We start from the raw sequence: 19,534 nt of genomic DNA on the forward strand, positions 1-19,534 counted from the left end.
TTAATTAATTTAATTTAATTTAAAATTACAAATGATAAAAAAAAATCAATTTAAGTACTATTATGATTTATGATACATTTTTAACCCTAATTAAATAATAATAATTAATTTAATTTTTAAACAAATTATTTGATATTTTATAGATTCAATTAGTTCAATTTTATTAAAAAAATTCAATTACTTCAGATAGTTCAAGAAAAACAATTTATTTAATTTTAATTAATTTAATTAAATTTAAACCAAATACTCAGCTTTACACTCAGTTCCTTTTCTTATGATTCATTTGATGAAAATAGCTTCAAATTATTTTTGGGGCTCACCTAATCTAGCCCAACTTATGTTCCACTTTGAGTTGACCAGAAGATCCTCTCACCTCAATGAGTATATCTCCTCTTCGATTGTGTTTTAATCTTCAAAAAGCAATATTTCTCATTCCTTGAATAAATCAGATTAATTAGAAGACGCCGTTCTTGAATTCTAAACAAGAAATAAAATAGAACGCACATCCACCTCATTTGATCCGCTCAGCCAACTCACTTATCCTGCTCGACCCAAACCATACTGAGACAGTTTGGAAGCATTATGGAATACAAGCCATGATATATGCATAGATAATATTAAGAGAAGATTGTATGACTGTAGCTTAGCAATATTGCTGCAAACAAACTGCAGTGACTATGGCTACTAAAATTATAAAGATGCTGAACTATAAATAGACCAGTAATTCAATGATTAGTTCAATCAAAATCAGATCGAATAAGAAAGATTATGAATGCATCATCAATGCAGGAAAGTTATCCAAATTGCATAATTTGAATAACAAATTAATACTTTGTCAAGGTTCGCAAAGTGCACATGGTACTATAGCCAGCAGCAGCCTTGAGCATCGTTACCTTCGAACCGAATCACCCATTTCTGGACGCAAACATGGAAATAGACAAATTTAGAGTATAAACAAAGATGAAAACAAAGATGAAAACAAAGATATTATGGTTTCATCATTTCGAACGAGGAAGAAGCACATGCATGTAGGTATTCATTCAGTGCGAATCTTGCAGATGAACAATGTAAACAAACCTTTAGGAATAGCAAAAGGATGAAGCATAAATGCTTCACGTACCCTCGATGGGATCTGGAAAAAGGACAGTTTGATCACACTCTAAGCTCTACCACTTTATGAAATACAATTGACTAATTAGCATTTCACGTAAATTAACTATAGGTTATGTATATGTATCACAAAAACTAATAAATAGGCTTATATATACATGATGCTTCATGTATATACATGAGGAATTTACTGGTAATGTCAAGGTTCAGTCAATAAGAAAATTTATTCAGGAATATTTCTTTAAAATGTATCTTTAAATTGCAACATAAGGTATTCAGATCTCTGCAATGCTTATAAAAAAGATAATTTGTAAATCATCAACAATTTAGTCTTGTAAACCTAAAAAAGCTTTGCACATCAAGCTAAACTTGGTTGCCCCACACTATTTGTTAAGCTCTATGGAAGGCAATATCTCTAGTCATATGCAAATTAATTTTTTTTATACCATTAACAAATATTTTTTGGTTCATCTTTATCACTTAACTATAGCTGAGACACCAAAACCCTCTAGGCTAAGCAATACATGAGGTGGGAGAACTATTTCAATCTTCTTTCACATCACAGAGGCAGCCTTTTTCGTCCAGCGACTGAGTGAGAAACTAACTACTACACAAATTATTTTAGTGACAGAACTCATCTTCATCCTCTAACATTTATCACTCCTCTTACATTGTTAAGAGTTAGAGTCAACACATAATCATTTTTCCATTCTTTTCCTGTTGCAACTCAGTTAGAGCTCAGCATAGGCAACAAAATAAGCTGTATAACTCATTCATGCAGGCATCAATAGCCCAACTCAAAATGACATTTTAAACTCAAGTTACTCACATAATCACCGGCAACAACTTAAACTAAAGAACAACAAAACTAAGATTAATTGGCAGTTTTTACACAACAAATACATATATCATCTAAAATTAAAATATTTAAAGAATTTCTGAGTGTCTGCAGTCCATCTAGAGAAAAGCTTTAGCAATAAAAGTTTAATAGATGTCCCTCAATAAAACATCCAATTTCTGGTTCTCAACATAGACTTTGATGTGCCACATCAGACCAAAAAAGAACAATCTTCCACTACATCGGAATCAGAAATTAAACCCACTCTTTGGTTAAGAAGTCTGGCAGCATTTCACATCATGGGTCCAAAGCTTACCATTAAAATCTTTACAATAAAGGCACAATCAATTTATTTTTCAACTTTATTCACTTACAAAATCATCTTTATAATTAATTGGGCTTATATGTTCAACGGCATTTTGGTAGATTAAAATTTCAAGTTAAATTAAAAATATTGTAGTCAAGGAGAATGTGATGCAATATGCAAAATCCATTTCATCAATTTACAACACAAGTTGTTTTTTGAGAAAAACGTAACTTCATGCAGCTATTTGCAGTGGCATAGTTTGGGCATATTGCATGCCCCCCATTAATTTGCATAAAATTTTAAAAAAATAGTAGTAGTATGGGCATTCATCTCTGACTCATGGAAATAGAGGTTGTCTGGTTATCGGAATAGTTTAAGTATAGGTTGTTTGACTGCTGAATTGTTATAATTTTTGCACCAAACGTCAAAAGCACAAAAGGCATAGCCATCGTCAAAACCATTAGCTAAACTTGCATCCAAGAATCTTCGATGATAAGCGAGAAAGAAATCGCAGCAAAGCTACTCACAGATAACTTCAAACAGTACGAGAACAACAACACGGCACTAGAGTCCGGGAGTAGTGCGGCAGAGGATACCCTGTGAGAGAGCCCGACCGCCATGGGTCGTCGTGCTCAGACGTGAAGTTAGTCTGGCCGCCGCCACCGCGCTGTGCAAAGGGAGCAATGACTCCACGCAACTCCCCAGTTCCACAGGAATCCTTCGTCATAATAAATCCCAACAAATAAAATTACGATACCCAGAGCTAATACCAACAAACAAGCAACTAACCTCGAGAGAGACGAAAATCGGCGGGTTGGGCTGGGAGCCGCTGCGCCGGCGGAGAAGGAAGGAGACGGAGAGGCGGGTCGCGATCGGAGACCTAACGAACGGAGAGGAGACAGAGGAATGATGCGACGCAGGGATCCCGCGCACCTCGAAGCCATTGGAAGAAACTAACGAAATCGGCCGAGAGAGAGATTCCTGAGCGGAAGGACGCTAGGGTTTATGTTAATGGCAGGAGAAAATGGTATATATCGGGTCGGGTTGGGATGTTATCGAACCTGTTCTCTCGGGATCCGATTGGCTGTGGATCGAGATCCATGTAGAAGATAAGCTTATCAAGTTCCACCGGATCATGTCAGGCAGGCACACTCCGCATGTCTAGTCGGGCCCACCACAATATTAAAATAAGAGTTATTACAACGGTAAAATGCGAAACACTTGGGCCATGCTCAAATGATCCGACTCCACAAGTAGATGGATCAATGGATTTATGAATCGAACGGAAAATGGGCATAAACTTTTATCAACATTTATCAATCAAAAGTGGAAAACAGGAAAACAATGAACTGCTTCAAATGATGGATGTATAGACATTCAATTTCAATCGAAAAGGCACAATAAATCAACCTACAAGCATCTCGCAAATTGGCGACGTACCCCACAAAGAAAAGACAGATCACTACACTAATCTCTATGGATTCTGTTGCATCCAGCAGCGTATAAAATAAATAATAACAATAATCTGCACAATTCTAGCAAAAGCAGCAAGAAATTCAATAACTTGACGCGTACAATCATAATTTGAGAATTAATACGTTTAGGCTCTTGATAAAGAGCATAATTAACTTTGAACCTATGGCATTATACACCTAGTCATCTGACAAAAAAAAAAAGGTTTCTTACACCATCTATCATCCGAGAAAGTCTTTTCATATTGCAATCTTGGGATAGCATTTATGTACACGAACCCTAGATTTAATTCTGTCATAGTGGCGCTGGAAATTTCTATGTGAACTGAAATACATCAGTAAGGAAGCTATCTGCGATTTATCTGACTCTGACCTGAAAAAAAAATGGAGAATTTAAATACTCGCAAGTCAGATTGGATAAGGATAAATGCATTTTTTTCTTAAGAAGAAAAGTTACCTCTAGAAGATGGTCCGCCTTTATGCAAGTTCTTGGTGCCTTTATCATGTGAAAAATTGGGAATCTTGGATATGAGCAGAGAGCTTTGCAATCCCTCCAGTAACTGCATATAGTAATAGCATTGACTTAGCAGAAAACCTATCAATTTGGAAGCAATGACAAACAACATGGGATCTCCCAAATATTCCCTATTAATTGAGACACTGCAAGTTCTGGCGTTAGACATTTGTGATAGCACCTCAAGATAGTAGTAGTAGAAGCATACTGTTATTTTTTTCTCAAGGAAAAGTGAAACTTCAGAAAAAGAATACTAATTGTCAATTGCGATTTGTATTAGAAGGTAACTGCCACTGTTACTATCGGTCATCTAAAATAGGGATGAGATGCATGTAGTGCATATAAGCAGAGTTCTAGAGGACAACCTAATGATATAGGTACATTGAAATACAATTTGAAATGAAACACACTTATTTTGTAACTAAAAAATTTGTGAATTTAGTATCTACTATTCCAAATATAAAAAACAGTGCTTGTTGGTGGATCGCAAGCTATTTATTTTTCCTATTTAAGATTAGCCATAGGGAATCCTAAGATACCATGGAACAATTATTATGTACTAATTCGTGAGTCATCAAGTCATTGCTAACAAAACTCAACTATTATACAATGCAGAAAAATATGGCACACATTATACAAATACTAGGATGTGCTTGTTTATGTGATAGGTACAATGGCATGGGGCATGTACCTAGACAGCTACCAAGGAAAATTCGAGGGTAACATTCCTGCGTAGTTGCCCAGCTAGCACTTATCACTATAACATGTTCTCAGAAGTCAAGAAAGCAATGCTTCAATTATATACTAAATGAAACAGACAAAGAAACTGTATACGTACAATAAAAAAAGTAAATTAGAAAGCTCACTCTTGATGTTGGCTGAATTCTACGATTGGATCTTCGGGGTTCAATAACATCAGATCTTTTTCCAATATTTTCCAAACCTTGAACTTCGGATCTGGAAGTCAATTCTACACCAGATGAACCCTTTTCTTTCTCCCCCATTTCAACCTCAAGAGAAGAGGATTTCTTCTTAGATGCTGGAATACCTTGAACAGGCTGAGCAGAAGGCTCTAGGACTGCAACATCTACTTTACCAATGATATGCGGAAGAGAACCAATTTCCATTGAATCCTTCTTCTCTCCTGTGCTAAAAGAAGTTTTAAGACTCACTTCTACTCCATTTGAGACAGAGGCACTGTTGACCAGTTTATCCTTATCTACAGTACTCTTAGCCTGAACATTCTGTGACCTCAAAGATTTAAGCACTCTGGTGTTCAGGTTGGTGGTTTGCTTTCCTTTTGTCTCTTGTTTTGAGCTGTTCCTCCATGACTGTGATGCTTGGGGAATCAAATATTTTGCAAACTTCATAGAATCACTCCTTTCAGCTGCCTTTTCAGTCTTATCAGCTGTGTAGTGTTTGCTAACCTCCATAAACTTCCGTTTCTTCCCAGGCTTAGGAACACCAAATACCACCTTAGATCTATCTTTCTGAAGGCCTGCTCGTTTTACCTTAAATGCATCGTCATTATTTCCCTCACCAACATTCTTCCCCATGGAAAACATTACATCCTTTGCTGACAAATTAAGTGGGTTTGTCTCTTCCAGCTTGCTTGAGTCACCTGTGTGAGTATTCAATCCTCCTTCAATTATTTCTTCTTTACTTTTGTCATCTAATCGCCAAAGCTTTTGACGTTTCTCCTGGGGTGTATCACCCTATTGCAGGATAATAGTAAAACAGATTTCAAACACAAAAAAAAAATCAGACAAACTTAAAGGAGGGCAAATGCTTAGAAGCTGGCAGTGGAATAAAAGGAAAAGGGAAAAAAACAAAGAGAAGGTATTGCCAATAAAGGTTAAAAGAAAATACCTCATATGTTTCAAGAGCAACCTTTTCTTTCGCACGAGACCATTCTATCCATTGGCCATCTTCCCAAATAAGTGACGGCCGTAAGTTCCAAGCTCGAACAACTGACAAATCGGACCCTGCAGTAAACAGTGAACAGAATTGCCAGATCTAAATGGCCAATCAAAGAGAGAGAGAAGAGAAACAACGACTAGTAAACAAATGTATAAATTATAGCACGCATGTATGTAAATTCTTTTTTCTAAAAATCACTAAGATATGGAAATTGCAGTTAGAATAATAGACAAGGATGGTTAAATAAATGCACTAGTTCAGATAAATATTAAAGAATAATAAAGGTACAACAACCAATCGCAGAATGAATTGGAAGTGCATAAATGTCATTTAAGTAACAGGAACTTCTATGTAGTGTTCCAATATATGGACAGATGCCAATGTACCTTGTTGTAGCCCAGCAACATAGAAAAAATAAGGAAAAGAAACCTATGGATCCCAGTGCAGAATTACTTGGAAAGAGCTCCATGGAACACAAAGGTACATACATATGTATACAGCCATTTAGAACCACCTATGCTGATCAAAATGTATCAGCTATCAAGGCAATGGTCCACACTCCACATGAAATTCAGGCTTAAGTTACAGCTAAGTGCTTCATTAAGTAACAACCAAATTTTTTTATTTAACAGCAAGATTTGTGAATCAGGATAAGAATTCATAAATTAATTTACTTACTGTTAAAGTTAATTGGCTATTACTTATTCCAAAATCTCAAGCTCTTAAGAAAGCGACAAATTTATATATTTATATATTTTAGCACTCACACTTTGTATTTGGATGGATATACTTCAGATTGGCATAAACACATTAATTGATGAGATTTTTAGGTAGAACTTAAAATGTGGACCTCTTACTCTGCACTGATATTATCCTACTCTTCTCCAATATCCTTTAAAAGTGATTGACTAACCACTTGTTTTAAAATTTTAAATCAGTAGAAAAGAGATCAATTTATGTATTTTACATCCTTAACAATTACTTAGTAACTGATATTTGAAATATGTGTTTGTTTATAACTAACCAACCCTTACCAGAGTGCCACCATGTATCATTACACTATTAAATGATATATGTTGCCTTCTTTATAAGCAAGTGGATTCAACCAAAAGAAAAAGGAAGGAAAACATCACAATTGACATACAAACATACCTGAAAAGTGTACAGTTAATTTGGTTTCATCATCTGGATTCTTATCAGTGACAACACCTTCCCACCAACTGAATGTACAACAAGCACACACAGTTACTTCATGATTGCCATATATGACAAAGCAGCACTAGGAACGACTAGATCAAAAATAGATTTAGTAGTACTCATAAAGACCTGGTAGGTGAACTATTAATCACGGAGAAAAGTAAACCAAAGAAAGTCAAAATCTAAGGAAAAGTATCCACTGTGTCTGCAACGTCTCTTTGCAGTTTATATGGGAAAACTGCTCAGCAACGATATTTAGTTAAAGCATATGTTCATTTCATATAATAGTTGGTAATAGAACAAGTAGGGCACAGAACAGTAGTTGGTTGAGATATCAACAACACTATAAATATTTGCTATGATACTTTCAATGGAGGGCTAAGAACCATGCAGCTGGTTCAAAAGTTAAAGACTAATATGGATTGTTGGTGTGGATATTTTAATGAATAAACATTTAAATTCGCAATTTTTCTAAATAAAAAAATAAAATGAAATACAAATTAAGCTCACCGATCACACATCCATGCATCTACCCTGTCACCGACTGCCCAATTGAAATTACTTAGAGTCCCTCTCCTCCGCTTCCTTGTTCCCTCTGGTATACCTACCATTATGTTATGTGGTGCACGTATTCTGGGAGGTTGGTCACCTTTGGATTCAAGTGGTATCCACTCCTTGAGCTTCTCATGACCTGAATTGGAGTTATTGAAACACGAGTTTTAATTACTAAAAAAAAAATTTACTGTCAAACAAAACTTAAAGATTATCATCAGATAGTCTAAATTATACTCAAAACTAAATTTCCTTTCTTTTATAAACCAGCTGTATCTAGATTTTTTTTTTTCATGTGGATGGTGATGGTAAAAAAAGTAACGTTTTAGATACTAGAGTGACCAGTTTGATAATTCAAAAATATTATATCAATAATTTGGCTTCTTCAGTTTCACAAGTAACAATCCTTTACCTTCATCAGAAGGAAGATCCTTGTACTGCACATATGCTTTACCATCTTTGATATCAAGGACAAATGCAGAAAACCAAGCTCCTTGAAGACCACCTTCAGCTACAACCTGTAGTATTTGGTCCAGTGTTTTTTTAAAAAATGGAAATGTATTTTCCAAAAAGGTGGCTTTAACAAAGTAAATCTCATCTTAAAGTAGGTTACATCTGTAAAATCCAGGTTTCAAGAAGACAGGCATGCAGGCAATGTCAGTGGTTGTACCACCTAATCCTAATCTAATACTTGAGGACTGCTAAACAAGATTGCCAATTAGATTAGTGAACAAGCAATCTGATAAACAGTTAATTATGTTAAATTCAAGTTATGGTGATTAACAATACCTCTGACTTAATTACAACAATAAGTCCAATTTATTCAATAAACAATCTGCCAAGTCACCAAAAACAAGCTTCAATTTGAGGCCTTGTAAATCTTCCAGCTTCCATATATCAGTAGGAAGTAAACAAAAGGGTTAGCTATTTGGGCGTTTGTGAGGTAAAATAGTCCATTCCTTATCTTGAAATCCACAATACTAGAACCATACTTTGACCAACATATGAGTCTCAGAGCCAATACAAGAGAAGAAATGAGATAATTTGAAGATCTTATTAAATAGAGGTATTAGGTATTTTTAATATCTTTTTAAAAAGCTAGAGACTCAGGACCGTTAAACATGCAAGGTGGGCTGATAATTTAACGCACATGCATTCTACCAAAAAAAAAAAATGATACTTCAAGTGTACTGACAACTTAATACTCCAAAGGAACCCTATCAAGCTAACAATATCATCTGATTTGAATGTTATTCCAATGCATAATGACATTTTTCATCATAAACAGCTCATCGTGCTGAATTCAAGCTAAGGTTATTAACAATGTATTGGTGTCAACAAGAAGGATAAATCCAATTTCTTAAATGAATAATTTTCCAATTCACCAAAAACAAGCTTCCATTTGAGGTTTTATAAACCTTCCAGCTTGCATATGTCAATAGGAAGTAACCAATAGGGTAAACTATTTGAGGGTTTAAAGTAAAACAGGCCCATTCCTATTAACTTGAAAGTCAATAGGAAGTAACCATATGTCACATTTTGACCAATTTATAAATATCAGAGTCAATACATGAGAAGAAATGAGACGATTTGAAGCTGTTATTTAATAGAGATATTAAATATTTTTAATATTAAAAAAATAGAGAAAATAAGTGGATAATCTAAACATTCCCAGCTTGGAAGATTCTTTCCCTGAATTTGTACCTCAACATGGGAGCCTGTCTGAATGGTACTTCCTTGTGTAGGACCTCTTCCGGTTGAAACAATCTTTTCTCTGCCTTGTAACTCATGCCCTGACAAGCCCATATAAATCAATATATAGGTGAATCTAAACAAGACGAACCAATCATGACCGATCCCAAGCCCGGAAAAAGGAGGAGAGTTGTGTTAGGTTGCCAACCAGCATTAAAACTATGGCAAATGTTCAATGAATGGATCCATTAAACTATTTTTATCCAACCCCACCTAGTGGGATAAGACTTGATTGTTGTTGTTACATAGGTGAATCTAAACAAGTAAAAAAATATGCCCCAAACAATTGCAACACTTTGTGAAAGTTCACAAGTAGCTCACCTTCATAATGTTCTTCTGATGATATGGACTTCAGATTACCAGGAGACCTTTCAATAATAGAATCTTTTATCTTATTATGATCTGATAGCAGTTCAGCTTGTTGTTCTGTGTATAACTCATGGTCACTTGCTATATGCAGACCTAAATTCTTCTTGGGCTGTAAATTTGATTCAGCCCCAATTTTAGTCTTACGATGTCGTTTCCAGTAAACATCAGATCCAGCTTCTACTATTTCACTTATTGAGAATGGTAGGGGGTCCCCCATTGCAATGATGGTTCCAACTTGGGACACAGCTTCTGCAGCCATTTCTGCAGCTTTTAGTATGGCATCCAAGTTCTCAGCCCGCTTCATGGCTGCAGAGGATGCTTCTACCCTCCTCCTTGTAGCCTCTCGTGCAGCAGAAATGACTGAAAGACCATTAATGTTATCCTTACCTGAAGAGGTAAGCAAACTTTTCCCAATATCAAGGTTACTTTCAGTGCTTTGAGTACCATTTTCAGCATATGAAGAATTAACTGCCTCATCTGCCATCATCTTAGCCTGCATTGTAGCCTCGGATGCAACCTTAGCAACTTCTGCAGCTGCCTTTGCTACAGAAGCAGCTGCTGCAGCTGCAACAGCTGCAGAGACAAGCTTCCCTTCAACCTCCAATGGAAGGCCTGATTTTTGAGCAGTCATCTGTTCCCAAATAGTTTGGCTGTGCTTAATAGCAGCAGCAGCAGAAGCAGAAGCAATGTCAGCTTGCACCTTTGACTGCTCAATATGAGTACAGGTCTCTTTTGAGAAGATATTCTGTTGAGAACTATTCCCCAATATTTGGTAGTAAGGGACAGCTGGTGCTTGAGATGTAGTTGAAATAAAACCAACAGATGTACTGGGACTTAGAGAACTAGACAATCGAGGAAGGGATGAACAACTAGGTAGATTACTAGTGACATAAGTGGCAGAAGCAGAATCTAGTTGAGGTTGGGGAGTAGAAATATTCAACAGAGGCTCCTCCAATGAAGAAATCTTTTTCCTCTTTCTGGACTTCTCCCTAGTAGAAGTGCTTTTATTTCCTACAGGAGTAGCTTCCTTATTTTGAACCTCACTTGACAATACTGCAGAAATACTTGGAGTATCTTGACGAGGCAGCAAAGCACTTGAAGAGGTAAGCTGCATATTTGCTGCACGAAATTTAGAAGCGTCTCTTGCAGGTGTTACTTGAGATGTTTCAGAAGCTATTGCAGAAGAATGATGTGCAGTTGAATCAAAAGGTGAACCTTGTGATGGAACAACCCAAGAAGCATGATGAGGACTTGGAGAAAACCAAGATGTAGAGTTGGTCAAGTACTGCCTCATCTGCGAAGTCTGATATGAATGTAGAGGAAGGGAAGATTGATTGGAATCTAAGTAGGTGCCTCTTGTGATATTCGAGGGTAAAACATCCTTAGATGAATTCTGGAATGGTGATTGGAAAGAAACAATGGAACTTTTTGTTGCTGCAATTGGGGTCTTGCTGTCCCTCCTACCAGCAGAGGAATTAAGAGCCTTGCTTGAGAGAGGACTGCAGCTGACACCTTGTTCTGAAGTCAAAATAGTAACAATTTTGTCAAAAACTTTTTAACTTATAATGATGCAATTGAAAACCACATGAATGAGAAAGTAAATGGTACCTGAACTGCTGGTCAGTGATTTCTTGTTATGAAACCTTTCTGAAGCAACACGCCATGTTTTCTCCCATAAGCTCCTTCCTCCATCTAAGACAGCAAGAAAGTTCACATCGGTCAAAAATGAATAAGAAAGATTTATAAATGTTTGAGAACACTAACCAGTTCCTCCGAAGGCTGGTAACATGCAAGCCTCATCTGGCAGGACTCCTTGTCTGAAATAAGTAAAATAATACAAATATAATTAGCTAAATCAAATAATAAAGTATAGGATACTTAAATAATAAAGAAACAAATGATAATGAAGCATCTGCAACTCACATGAGAGATCCATAAACAAAAATCTGAGCACGCAATTGTACTTGTTGTAAATCTGTGAAAGGCTGATGAAATAGCGGAGTAGCTGATGTGCTCATATCCGGCAGATTAGATGTTTGAACATTTGGAGAACAGGAAGATTTCATAGTACATTGCTGCACATCATCTTTGCTAATTTTGTTTCTTAAGGCTCTACTAGATGTACTACGCGGTGTCCTTTTGCTTCCTTTAGAATGTTTTTCTTGTGACTTCTCATTTGCATCCCCTTTTGAAATACCGGCCTTCTTAGTTGCACGAGCAGATGCTTGATTCCTTTTGTTTTCCACACTCATGCTTGGATTGATAGTAGTTTCTTTTACAGTGTCACTTGAATGTTCCTGAGAAATTTCTGCAGAAATCTACACACGACAAAAAGAAGCTAGAATTAGTTGTAGATCTTACCAACTGCAGTGACTTAAAATGGAAATTCAAATGTGTGTGGTTTTAAATGGTCACCTGAGACTGTTCTAAGAGCTGAGTTGTATTGGCAAATTCCTGAGCCTTGTTGCAGTCTTCTGGGGTATCATTTTTACATAGGGGTACTATGAACGTGAAGTTTCCATCATCACCAAAAGTACTCATTTTGGGATCTTGAACAGTGCCTTTAAAGATATCAAACTTTGGTGCCTCTAACGAAGGGCCTGCAAAATTTTGCAACAAACTATTCCTTTCTCTATACTGTCTGCTATTCCTTTCCTCAAGGTTCCATTCTTTGCAACTAATAACAGTAGGTGAACCACAATTTGTATCATATGAACTTGCCTTTCCTCCTTGAGGATCAAAGGAGGAGGACTCTAGATTACCTTCAGGCAAAGGCAACTGAGAAAGGACATTTGTACCAATATTTGACGTATCAACTGCAAATACATTTTTGGATAGCAAACACTGGCTTTCAATGGAGCATACTAAATTGCATATCTACGTGCATGTATGAAGTAATATGAGCATCTACAAGGCTATAGCATGATAACATGCAAAAGATTATTGTTATTATGTAATATTGTGTCAAAACAAAAACAAAGAAAAGATATTATGTGAACTTCACTCATCTGACCTTTTTAAAAAGATAGATAGTTGATGTAACAATATGGCATTATAACTTATTGAGTAACTAAATAACTAGATCACACAAAAGACATGCTATAAGCACATGAAACATGCTAATGGTGTTGACTGTTGGATGTTGTACACTAACGACATTTATGTATGTGTGAAAATTTGAAGGATTGTAGAAACTCTCTGTAGGGCAATCAACTGAGAACAATTTCAGAAGATAACATATTAATGACCTAACTAGATGGCATCACAATATGTGTAACTAAACATGAATAATACAACATAAAAGAACCAAAAAGTTCTGATGGTTGCATGTTGATAAAATGCCATGTTGCATACGCAGGCAGAATTTCTAACAGATACATGTATTTCCAAATTCAAAGGATTCTAGAGATACTTTACAGAGCAATAAACTAATATTTTAACTCTTCCATTTGCGCAATATAATATTAATACAAGGTTAGAGACCTTCTGTATGTCTAGACAATCCATGTGAAGTAAGCTAAAAAAAGAATCTCTACCGACAACAGAGATAATGAGAAGTATACTCACATTCTATATCAGTATGTTTTGGCTTGTCAGAATGATTTGTTGGAGCTAAATTTGCATCTTCTTGCTCTGTGCTTTTGCAAGTGGAAAGAGAAAATGCCCCATCTGAAAAAGCCACCTGAACTTCATCATTTTTGGTAGTTTCTGTTAAAAACAATGTACTCATCATCTGTATGGACATTTGCTACAAGGTTTAGAAATCTCACCACAAAAACTTATAACTAGTGAGGAGAGACATTAGCTACACAACATGCAATATGGTATTCCAAAAATAAACTCCAAATCATTTCCCATCTAGCAGAAACCTCGCATGTCGAATATATTCAACTTGTATACATCAGAAACATGGGTCTTAGGTTATTTTCAATCAGAATCCAAATCATGTGAAGCCAACTCTAATCATATGAAAGGGAATTTAACCAAAATTACCAACATGATTGAGCAGGGGAAGTTATACTTTCATGAAAACAAGACTCAGCTAGAGAATTGGCACCCAACAACATGTTTGTATACTTGTTCCAACTTAAAATCCCATGGAACCTTTTTGGTTTGAAAAGTGAAACCACGAAAAAAAAAAACTCTGATACTGGAGAAAGGCATTTGAATTAAAATGATACAGTATGATATCACCCCTTTATGCCTTGTGAGAAGTATAAGTATAAATCATATAAATATATACAGACTCAAAGCTTAAATAATCTAATTTCGTCATGCAAATGATAACAGAATGTAGCTATAGATGAACATAAAGGGTATTCTTAAGAATCCAGAGTAATGTAAATGTTTAAGTTTAAATTAGAAGTGGGATCCTCTTCAGAAGTTGAAATTAACTAACAGAAAATATCACAGCATGTTAGCAGATAAGGTACCCTGTTCATCAGAAAAAATCTCAACTGATGGACCCTTCGCATCTGAATCAGCCATCACATGGAATCCTCCTACTTTCTCACTGTTTGTGCAAAAATTCACATCTGACAAGGAAGTGGCCTGTGCATCTTTCCCATCTGAATGCGAATCAGGAGAGGATGACAATATGATTTCTTTCTCTTCTATTATCACTTCAACCTCAGAGTGTAGCAGCTGGGTATTCTCTGAATTGCTCAAGGAAAGAAAATTAATAACTTCTGAACGAGGAATAGATACAGGATAACACAGGCATAAGCTCAAATGTCTTCTTTTTTTCCTGATTAAAATTTAAATTATAAGATTAAAGCAAAAAATACCATACAATTATGTTACCTGCTTGGTCCTTGATTGATGTCTCATCACTATCCATCAACACACCATGGTCCTGTGTTTCAGATGACGATAATTGTGTAATCTCAGTAATGGGAGAGTGATCCTTAAGTTTATTGTCATTTGAACCGACCGATTGGGTAGATTCATCCTTTTCCTCTAAATGACTAATGTTATCGACAGTTGATTCAGCAACCAAACAAGCAGTCTCAGATATTGGATCTAATTCCTCATGAGAGGAAGAGGTCATATTTTCTGCACCCTCCAGTAAAGCAGAAGGTTGATTGGCAACAGTTTGTTCTGAGGCATCCAACTTTTCAGTAAAATCTTTTAAGGATTTATTGTCACCATTCTTTGCTCTCTGCAAAATATCCAAGTTATGGGTAGTTAAAGTATGAATCTGTGAACCAGTATCATCTTCAACTGCAGTTATTTCAGTGTCTACTGTAGATGAAAAGTCTATCTTCCATTTTTTGTCACCAATTACTCTTTTGGACGTATCAAGATCTCTCTGTTCCCCAGAACAAAATGGTTGACTTTCCACAAGCAATAAAGCAGGAGAAGTAATAAGTCCTGCTGCTATATCAGAAAGCTCGGTTCTCTTCTCAGTGACAGCGTCAACAAAATTCTCTCCAGCATCCTTTGCCAAAGATGGTAACTGAGCAGTATTAGTTGATCTTTTATCCTCTGCCTTCAAGTCTTTGTTCAAAGATTTCACTTGGTAAGCAATAGCTTGCAGCAGTCCATCAGAGTTCTCTGAGAGCACATTATCATGAGACCCTTCATTTTCCAACACCAGAGAATCTATCGGTGGAACCATTCCTGAAGAATCCTTAACATCACAAACATCATTATTGAGAGCCTGGTCCAGAGAACTGTGTTCATTCAGTCTGTGTTCACCATGTACAATAGAAAATGTTTCACTCTGCTTGTTTTCAGACTGTGAAGATTCTGAGTTCTTATTCACATTAATGGTATGGCAATCTTCTTTCTTTGGCTCTGTTAATAATGAGTTTCCCAGTTTACCTGTTTCGGTACTTGCAGTATCGGTGAGTAAAGCCAAGGAGCAATTCTGACTGTTGCTGGGAACAGAAGTTGCACTCATGTCAAGACTTCTGTTTACAGCACTAGCACAGTCATCAAATGAACTAATCACTGATGAATTATCCAATAGGTCCTTGCTCTGAACCACCTCAAGAAGCTCGCCAGAAACCAAACATACTTTAGGTACCTCAACTGATGAAGTTAATTCTACATTAGCAGTGAATTCTGAGTCAACCACCTCCCCGACAGCATGATACTTTTGGTCAGATAAATTTATATTCAAGACAGAAACAGAATCTTCACAAATGGGAGTTTGAAGTGAATTATCCAATAGGTCCTTGCTTTGAACCACCTCAACAAGCTCACCAGAAACCAAACATGCTTTAGGTACCTCAACCGATGAAGATGTTAATTCTACATTAGCAGTGAATTCTGAGTCAACCACCTCCCCAACAGCATGATACTTTTGGTCAGATAAATTTATATTCGAGACAGAATCAGAATTTTCACAAATGGGAGTGTGAAGAGAAACTCCATGCTGGTTGGTTCTAGCTATATCATCACTCAACCCCAGAATATTTTTAGCAGAGTCTTCTATTGGATGTATTTCTGACTCTGAATTCATGTTTTGTGTATTTACCTCATTATCTCCAATAGATTTTACTGGCATCCGCAGCAATTCAGATGGAGTATCAGACCAAACGTCGTTCCCAGCAATGGAACAAGTCTGCAAGGCACTTGAGCCAAATTCTGCAGTACTATGTCTAGGAGAGAACTCTTCGATCCAATTGTTTTCTTCACCTTGAATGCCAAGAAAAAGTCGTGATTCAGCTAAACTATCAAACCTTAAATGAGATTGAAAATGATCGTCAATGTCAAATTTTGGAGGATCATATGACTGTAAACTTTGGGGAAACCCATCATTATCCTCTCCAATTAGATGAAAGTTCTGGCTCTGAAAGTCACTATCATCACAATCCATGGATAAACCCCTGCAATGATCTAGCGTGTTTATTATAAACCCAAGGCCATATTCACAGGATAAAAAATAAACACACATACACAAAGATGGAAGTTAAGAGTATGAGAATATAAGTAGTATAACCATTTAAAATGAGGGTGTATGGAAAAAATTAAAGAAATAGAAACAACCATAAGACACACGTGCTGACGCAAGGATGTGTGCGCACATACATACAGAGTTAACAATGATGTGAAACCTAGGAGCCAGGGCAAAAATATATTATCCCTCCATTTATCTAACAGTTTCAGAACTGGAATTAAAAGCCCTCCTTGGCAACTAGCTTCATGTTTAGCAAAAAAAAAAAAATTGTAACCAAACATTAAAATGCTATATCACACTCATATGATGTTGCAACATTCACATTCAACATTATTATCACAAAAAATTTACAACAGTAATATGAATCACCGTATGTGAACACATTAAATATCCTTTATAACCTACCAATGCATTCTAGTAGTACAAGGAAGCCAAGTTAAAAATGGACGATGAAGGGAACATTATTCTTGACAAAAAAAAAATGTATAGGAAGATTCCAATTATAAGAAAAGGTATCTGGAGTTAGCTGCAACCATCCCGTGTCCCATAGTAAGATTAGCCTTGAATCATCATTGCACACTAATAAAAAACTTTCCTGCAAGCTAAACTTTAAAAGAAAATCTTATCCAACAAGCTAAGGCAGCATTTGGTTTGTAAAATTTCTATTTTCATTTTCTGAGAAAATAAAAAATATTGCTTGGTTGGCAATTTCCACATTTGTTTTCTAGAAAAGGATATATCATTTTATGGGAAAATAGAGAATGTCTAAAAGTCATTTTCTAAAAAAAGGAAAAACGTGCGTTTTTCAAAAAATGAAAATAGAAACCAAACACTCTCTAAACTTTACAGAATTTCAGATCAAACTATACAACTACTAACAATGAATCTAGAGAAACACATCATACACTAACAATTTAGCATAAAAGCATTGGAACACACTAAATTTTAGTTGAAATGAATTACGATCTTGGTTAATTGAAATCTTATATTGATTGAGGTTAGGATTACAGCACATTTTCATTTTGTCATAAGTTATATATTCATCTGAGGAATATTTAAGAAGTGTTATTCGGAATTAAAGAGACAGTGGTAGTGCCCGTTATTCTAAGCAAATATGATTTCAGGGAATATTAGCAGACGTTAAGGATAATTCACTGCAGATAAGCAACTCAATTATCCAACAGAACGTGTCAGGATATGCACAGACAAATAAATTTAAGAAGTTAAACAGGATTACAAGATTGCTTGCAAGTAGCAACCAAGGCGTAATTGACACGAAAATATACTCACCAATTAACATAATTGTATTCAACGTTGTGCCTCAGAAAAGAACTGATTTTTGGAAAGAATGAGACAGCATGTTTATTCAAACATCATTTCCCTTAAAAGAGTTGTTTTGGATATGATTCAGCATGATCATATTGGATCAAGCGTACAACATACAAAAGGGGTACCTATGATTCAAAGACAATGCCAGCATCCAAGATACACAGAAACTATGGCGAACAAATTTCATTGACATGAATGGCGAGTAGAAACGGACAAGAAAATTCCAAAACGATATTGATGGCGCAAGAGAGTGACTGAAAAAAAACACTGAAGTAAGACCAATGTGCAAAATTGGTAGCAAAGGTCCAACTTTCAGGAACCATAGAACAAAAAAGGCAGCAAGATAAAAATTCCCGCAGAAGACGGATCAATTCGAGTGCACAAATGACCTAACTCTATTATGCCACCGAAGACGCACCCTAACCGATATACTCACCTATCATCAGCAAACCTAACGAATCAATACTAAAACGACAGAAGCCAAGTACGTACCAAAGGCAGAGCGGCTAAGCTTCCACCACCCTCCATCCGGAGACAAAATGTTGCCCCTTCAGCGTCCGGAGCCGAAATCCCACCCGTATCTTCTGGCTCTCATCGACGTTTAAAGATGACCGGAAGCGCCTTCCCTTCCGCCCAGTAAACCCTAGCTCCGACGAATCTCACGAACGGGCGCGCAATCTCCTGCTCCGGCTACGAATTTCTCGTCGAATCGAAGGCTGAATTTGAGAGCAGGTGCGAGAACCTTCTTTCTTCCTCACCTCCGACCTCTCTCTGTCGTTCTTCTCGACGCTCGTCTATCTCGCGCTCACTCGCTCGCTCACACGCCCACCCTGCGTCGGATTAGAAGGGGCGTATTTGACGAAGCCCTGTTTCGGTGAGGATCCTCTCCAACGGCTTCTTTAGATTAATCCTACAAATCGCATACATCGCGAGTTTGAAACTCAGAACCCGAATGGGCCCATCTTTCCATGGGATGCGACCCGCGAACGATAGGAAGTTTTATGCCGAGAGTTGGAGGGGATCACGAAGACACCAAGTTGAGGGGCTGTGGTGCAGAAACGGGCATCGAATGTGTTGGAATTACGGTAGTACCCCGCACAATGACCAATGACGAGCAGGAGCGAGGAGGACGTTTTCTCTATGGGAGAAGGCGTGCCGCTCACGTGTACAGTTGGGAGGATTGTGTTAAGGATGTTAGATCACGCAACTGGTTTGGAGATTGGGCAACGCGTGGCGACGAGAAATCGGTTAACATAATTTTTAAAAT

The 19,534-nt window shown here is 36.7% G+C and overlaps 2 protein-coding genes across 10 annotated transcripts; both read right to left on the reverse strand.

Annotated features, from left to right (window-relative positions):
* Window positions 1–580: 580 nt before the first annotated feature.
* On the reverse strand, window positions 581–3,332 carry LOC122025740 (protein NUCLEAR FUSION DEFECTIVE 6, mitochondrial-like). Of its 5 annotated transcripts, XR_006123819.1 has the most exons (5): window positions 3,317–3,332; window positions 3,045–3,236; window positions 2,783–2,973; window positions 1,078–1,132; window positions 581–915 (listed from the first exon to the last, which is right to left on the reverse strand). XR_006123819.1 is itself a non-coding variant. In XM_042584607.1 (3 exons), exons 1-3 carry the CDS (start codon window positions 3,197–3,199, stop codon window positions 890–892), a joined length of 303 nt encoding a protein of 100 aa, XP_042440541.1. In that variant the 5' UTR covers window positions 3,200–3,257; the 3' UTR covers window positions 581–889. The 5 variants fall into 5 exon arrangements, 1 of the variants encoding a protein (XP_042440541.1); XR_006123822.1 differs by lacking the exon at window positions 3,317–3,332 and having other exon boundaries at window positions 2,852–2,973; window positions 3,045–3,250; XR_006123821.1 differs by lacking the exon at window positions 3,317–3,332 and having other exon boundaries at window positions 3,045–3,250.
* Window positions 3,333–3,791: 459 nt separating this feature from the next.
* On the reverse strand, window positions 3,792–19,118 carry LOC122022397. Of its 5 annotated transcripts, none has more exons than XM_042580383.1 (18): window positions 18,760–19,118; window positions 14,835–16,867; window positions 14,465–14,686; window positions 13,599–13,700; window positions 12,447–12,847; window positions 11,955–12,349; window positions 11,796–11,848; window positions 11,640–11,723; window positions 9,984–11,549; window positions 9,615–9,703; window positions 8,323–8,428; window positions 7,869–8,049; window positions 7,314–7,381; window positions 6,111–6,226; window positions 5,080–5,956; window positions 4,933–4,998; window positions 4,185–4,287; window positions 3,979–4,100 (listed from the first exon to the last, which is right to left on the reverse strand). In XM_042580383.1, the coding sequence occupies exons 2-17, from the start codon at window positions 16,855–16,857 to the stop codon at window positions 4,229–4,231; spliced, it is 6,408 nt and encodes a 2,135-aa protein (XP_042436317.1). In that variant the 5' UTR covers window positions 16,858–16,867; window positions 18,760–19,118; the 3' UTR covers window positions 3,979–4,100; window positions 4,185–4,228. The 5 variants fall into 5 exon arrangements, 4 of the variants coding, with proteins under 4 accessions (XP_042436316.1, XP_042436317.1, XP_042436315.1 ...); XM_042580381.1 differs by having other exon boundaries at window positions 13,599–13,739; XM_042580382.1 differs by lacking the exon at window positions 4,933–4,998 and having other exon boundaries at window positions 3,792–4,100; window positions 5,108–5,956; window positions 13,599–13,739.
* Between the last annotated feature and the right edge of the window lie 416 nt (window positions 19,119–19,534).

The sequence above is a fragment of the Zingiber officinale genome, chromosome 9B (assembly GCF_018446385.1).
Source record: "Zingiber officinale cultivar Zhangliang chromosome 9B, Zo_v1.1, whole genome shotgun sequence".
Classification (NCBI taxonomy): domain Eukaryota; kingdom Viridiplantae; phylum Streptophyta; class Magnoliopsida; order Zingiberales; family Zingiberaceae; genus Zingiber; species Zingiber officinale.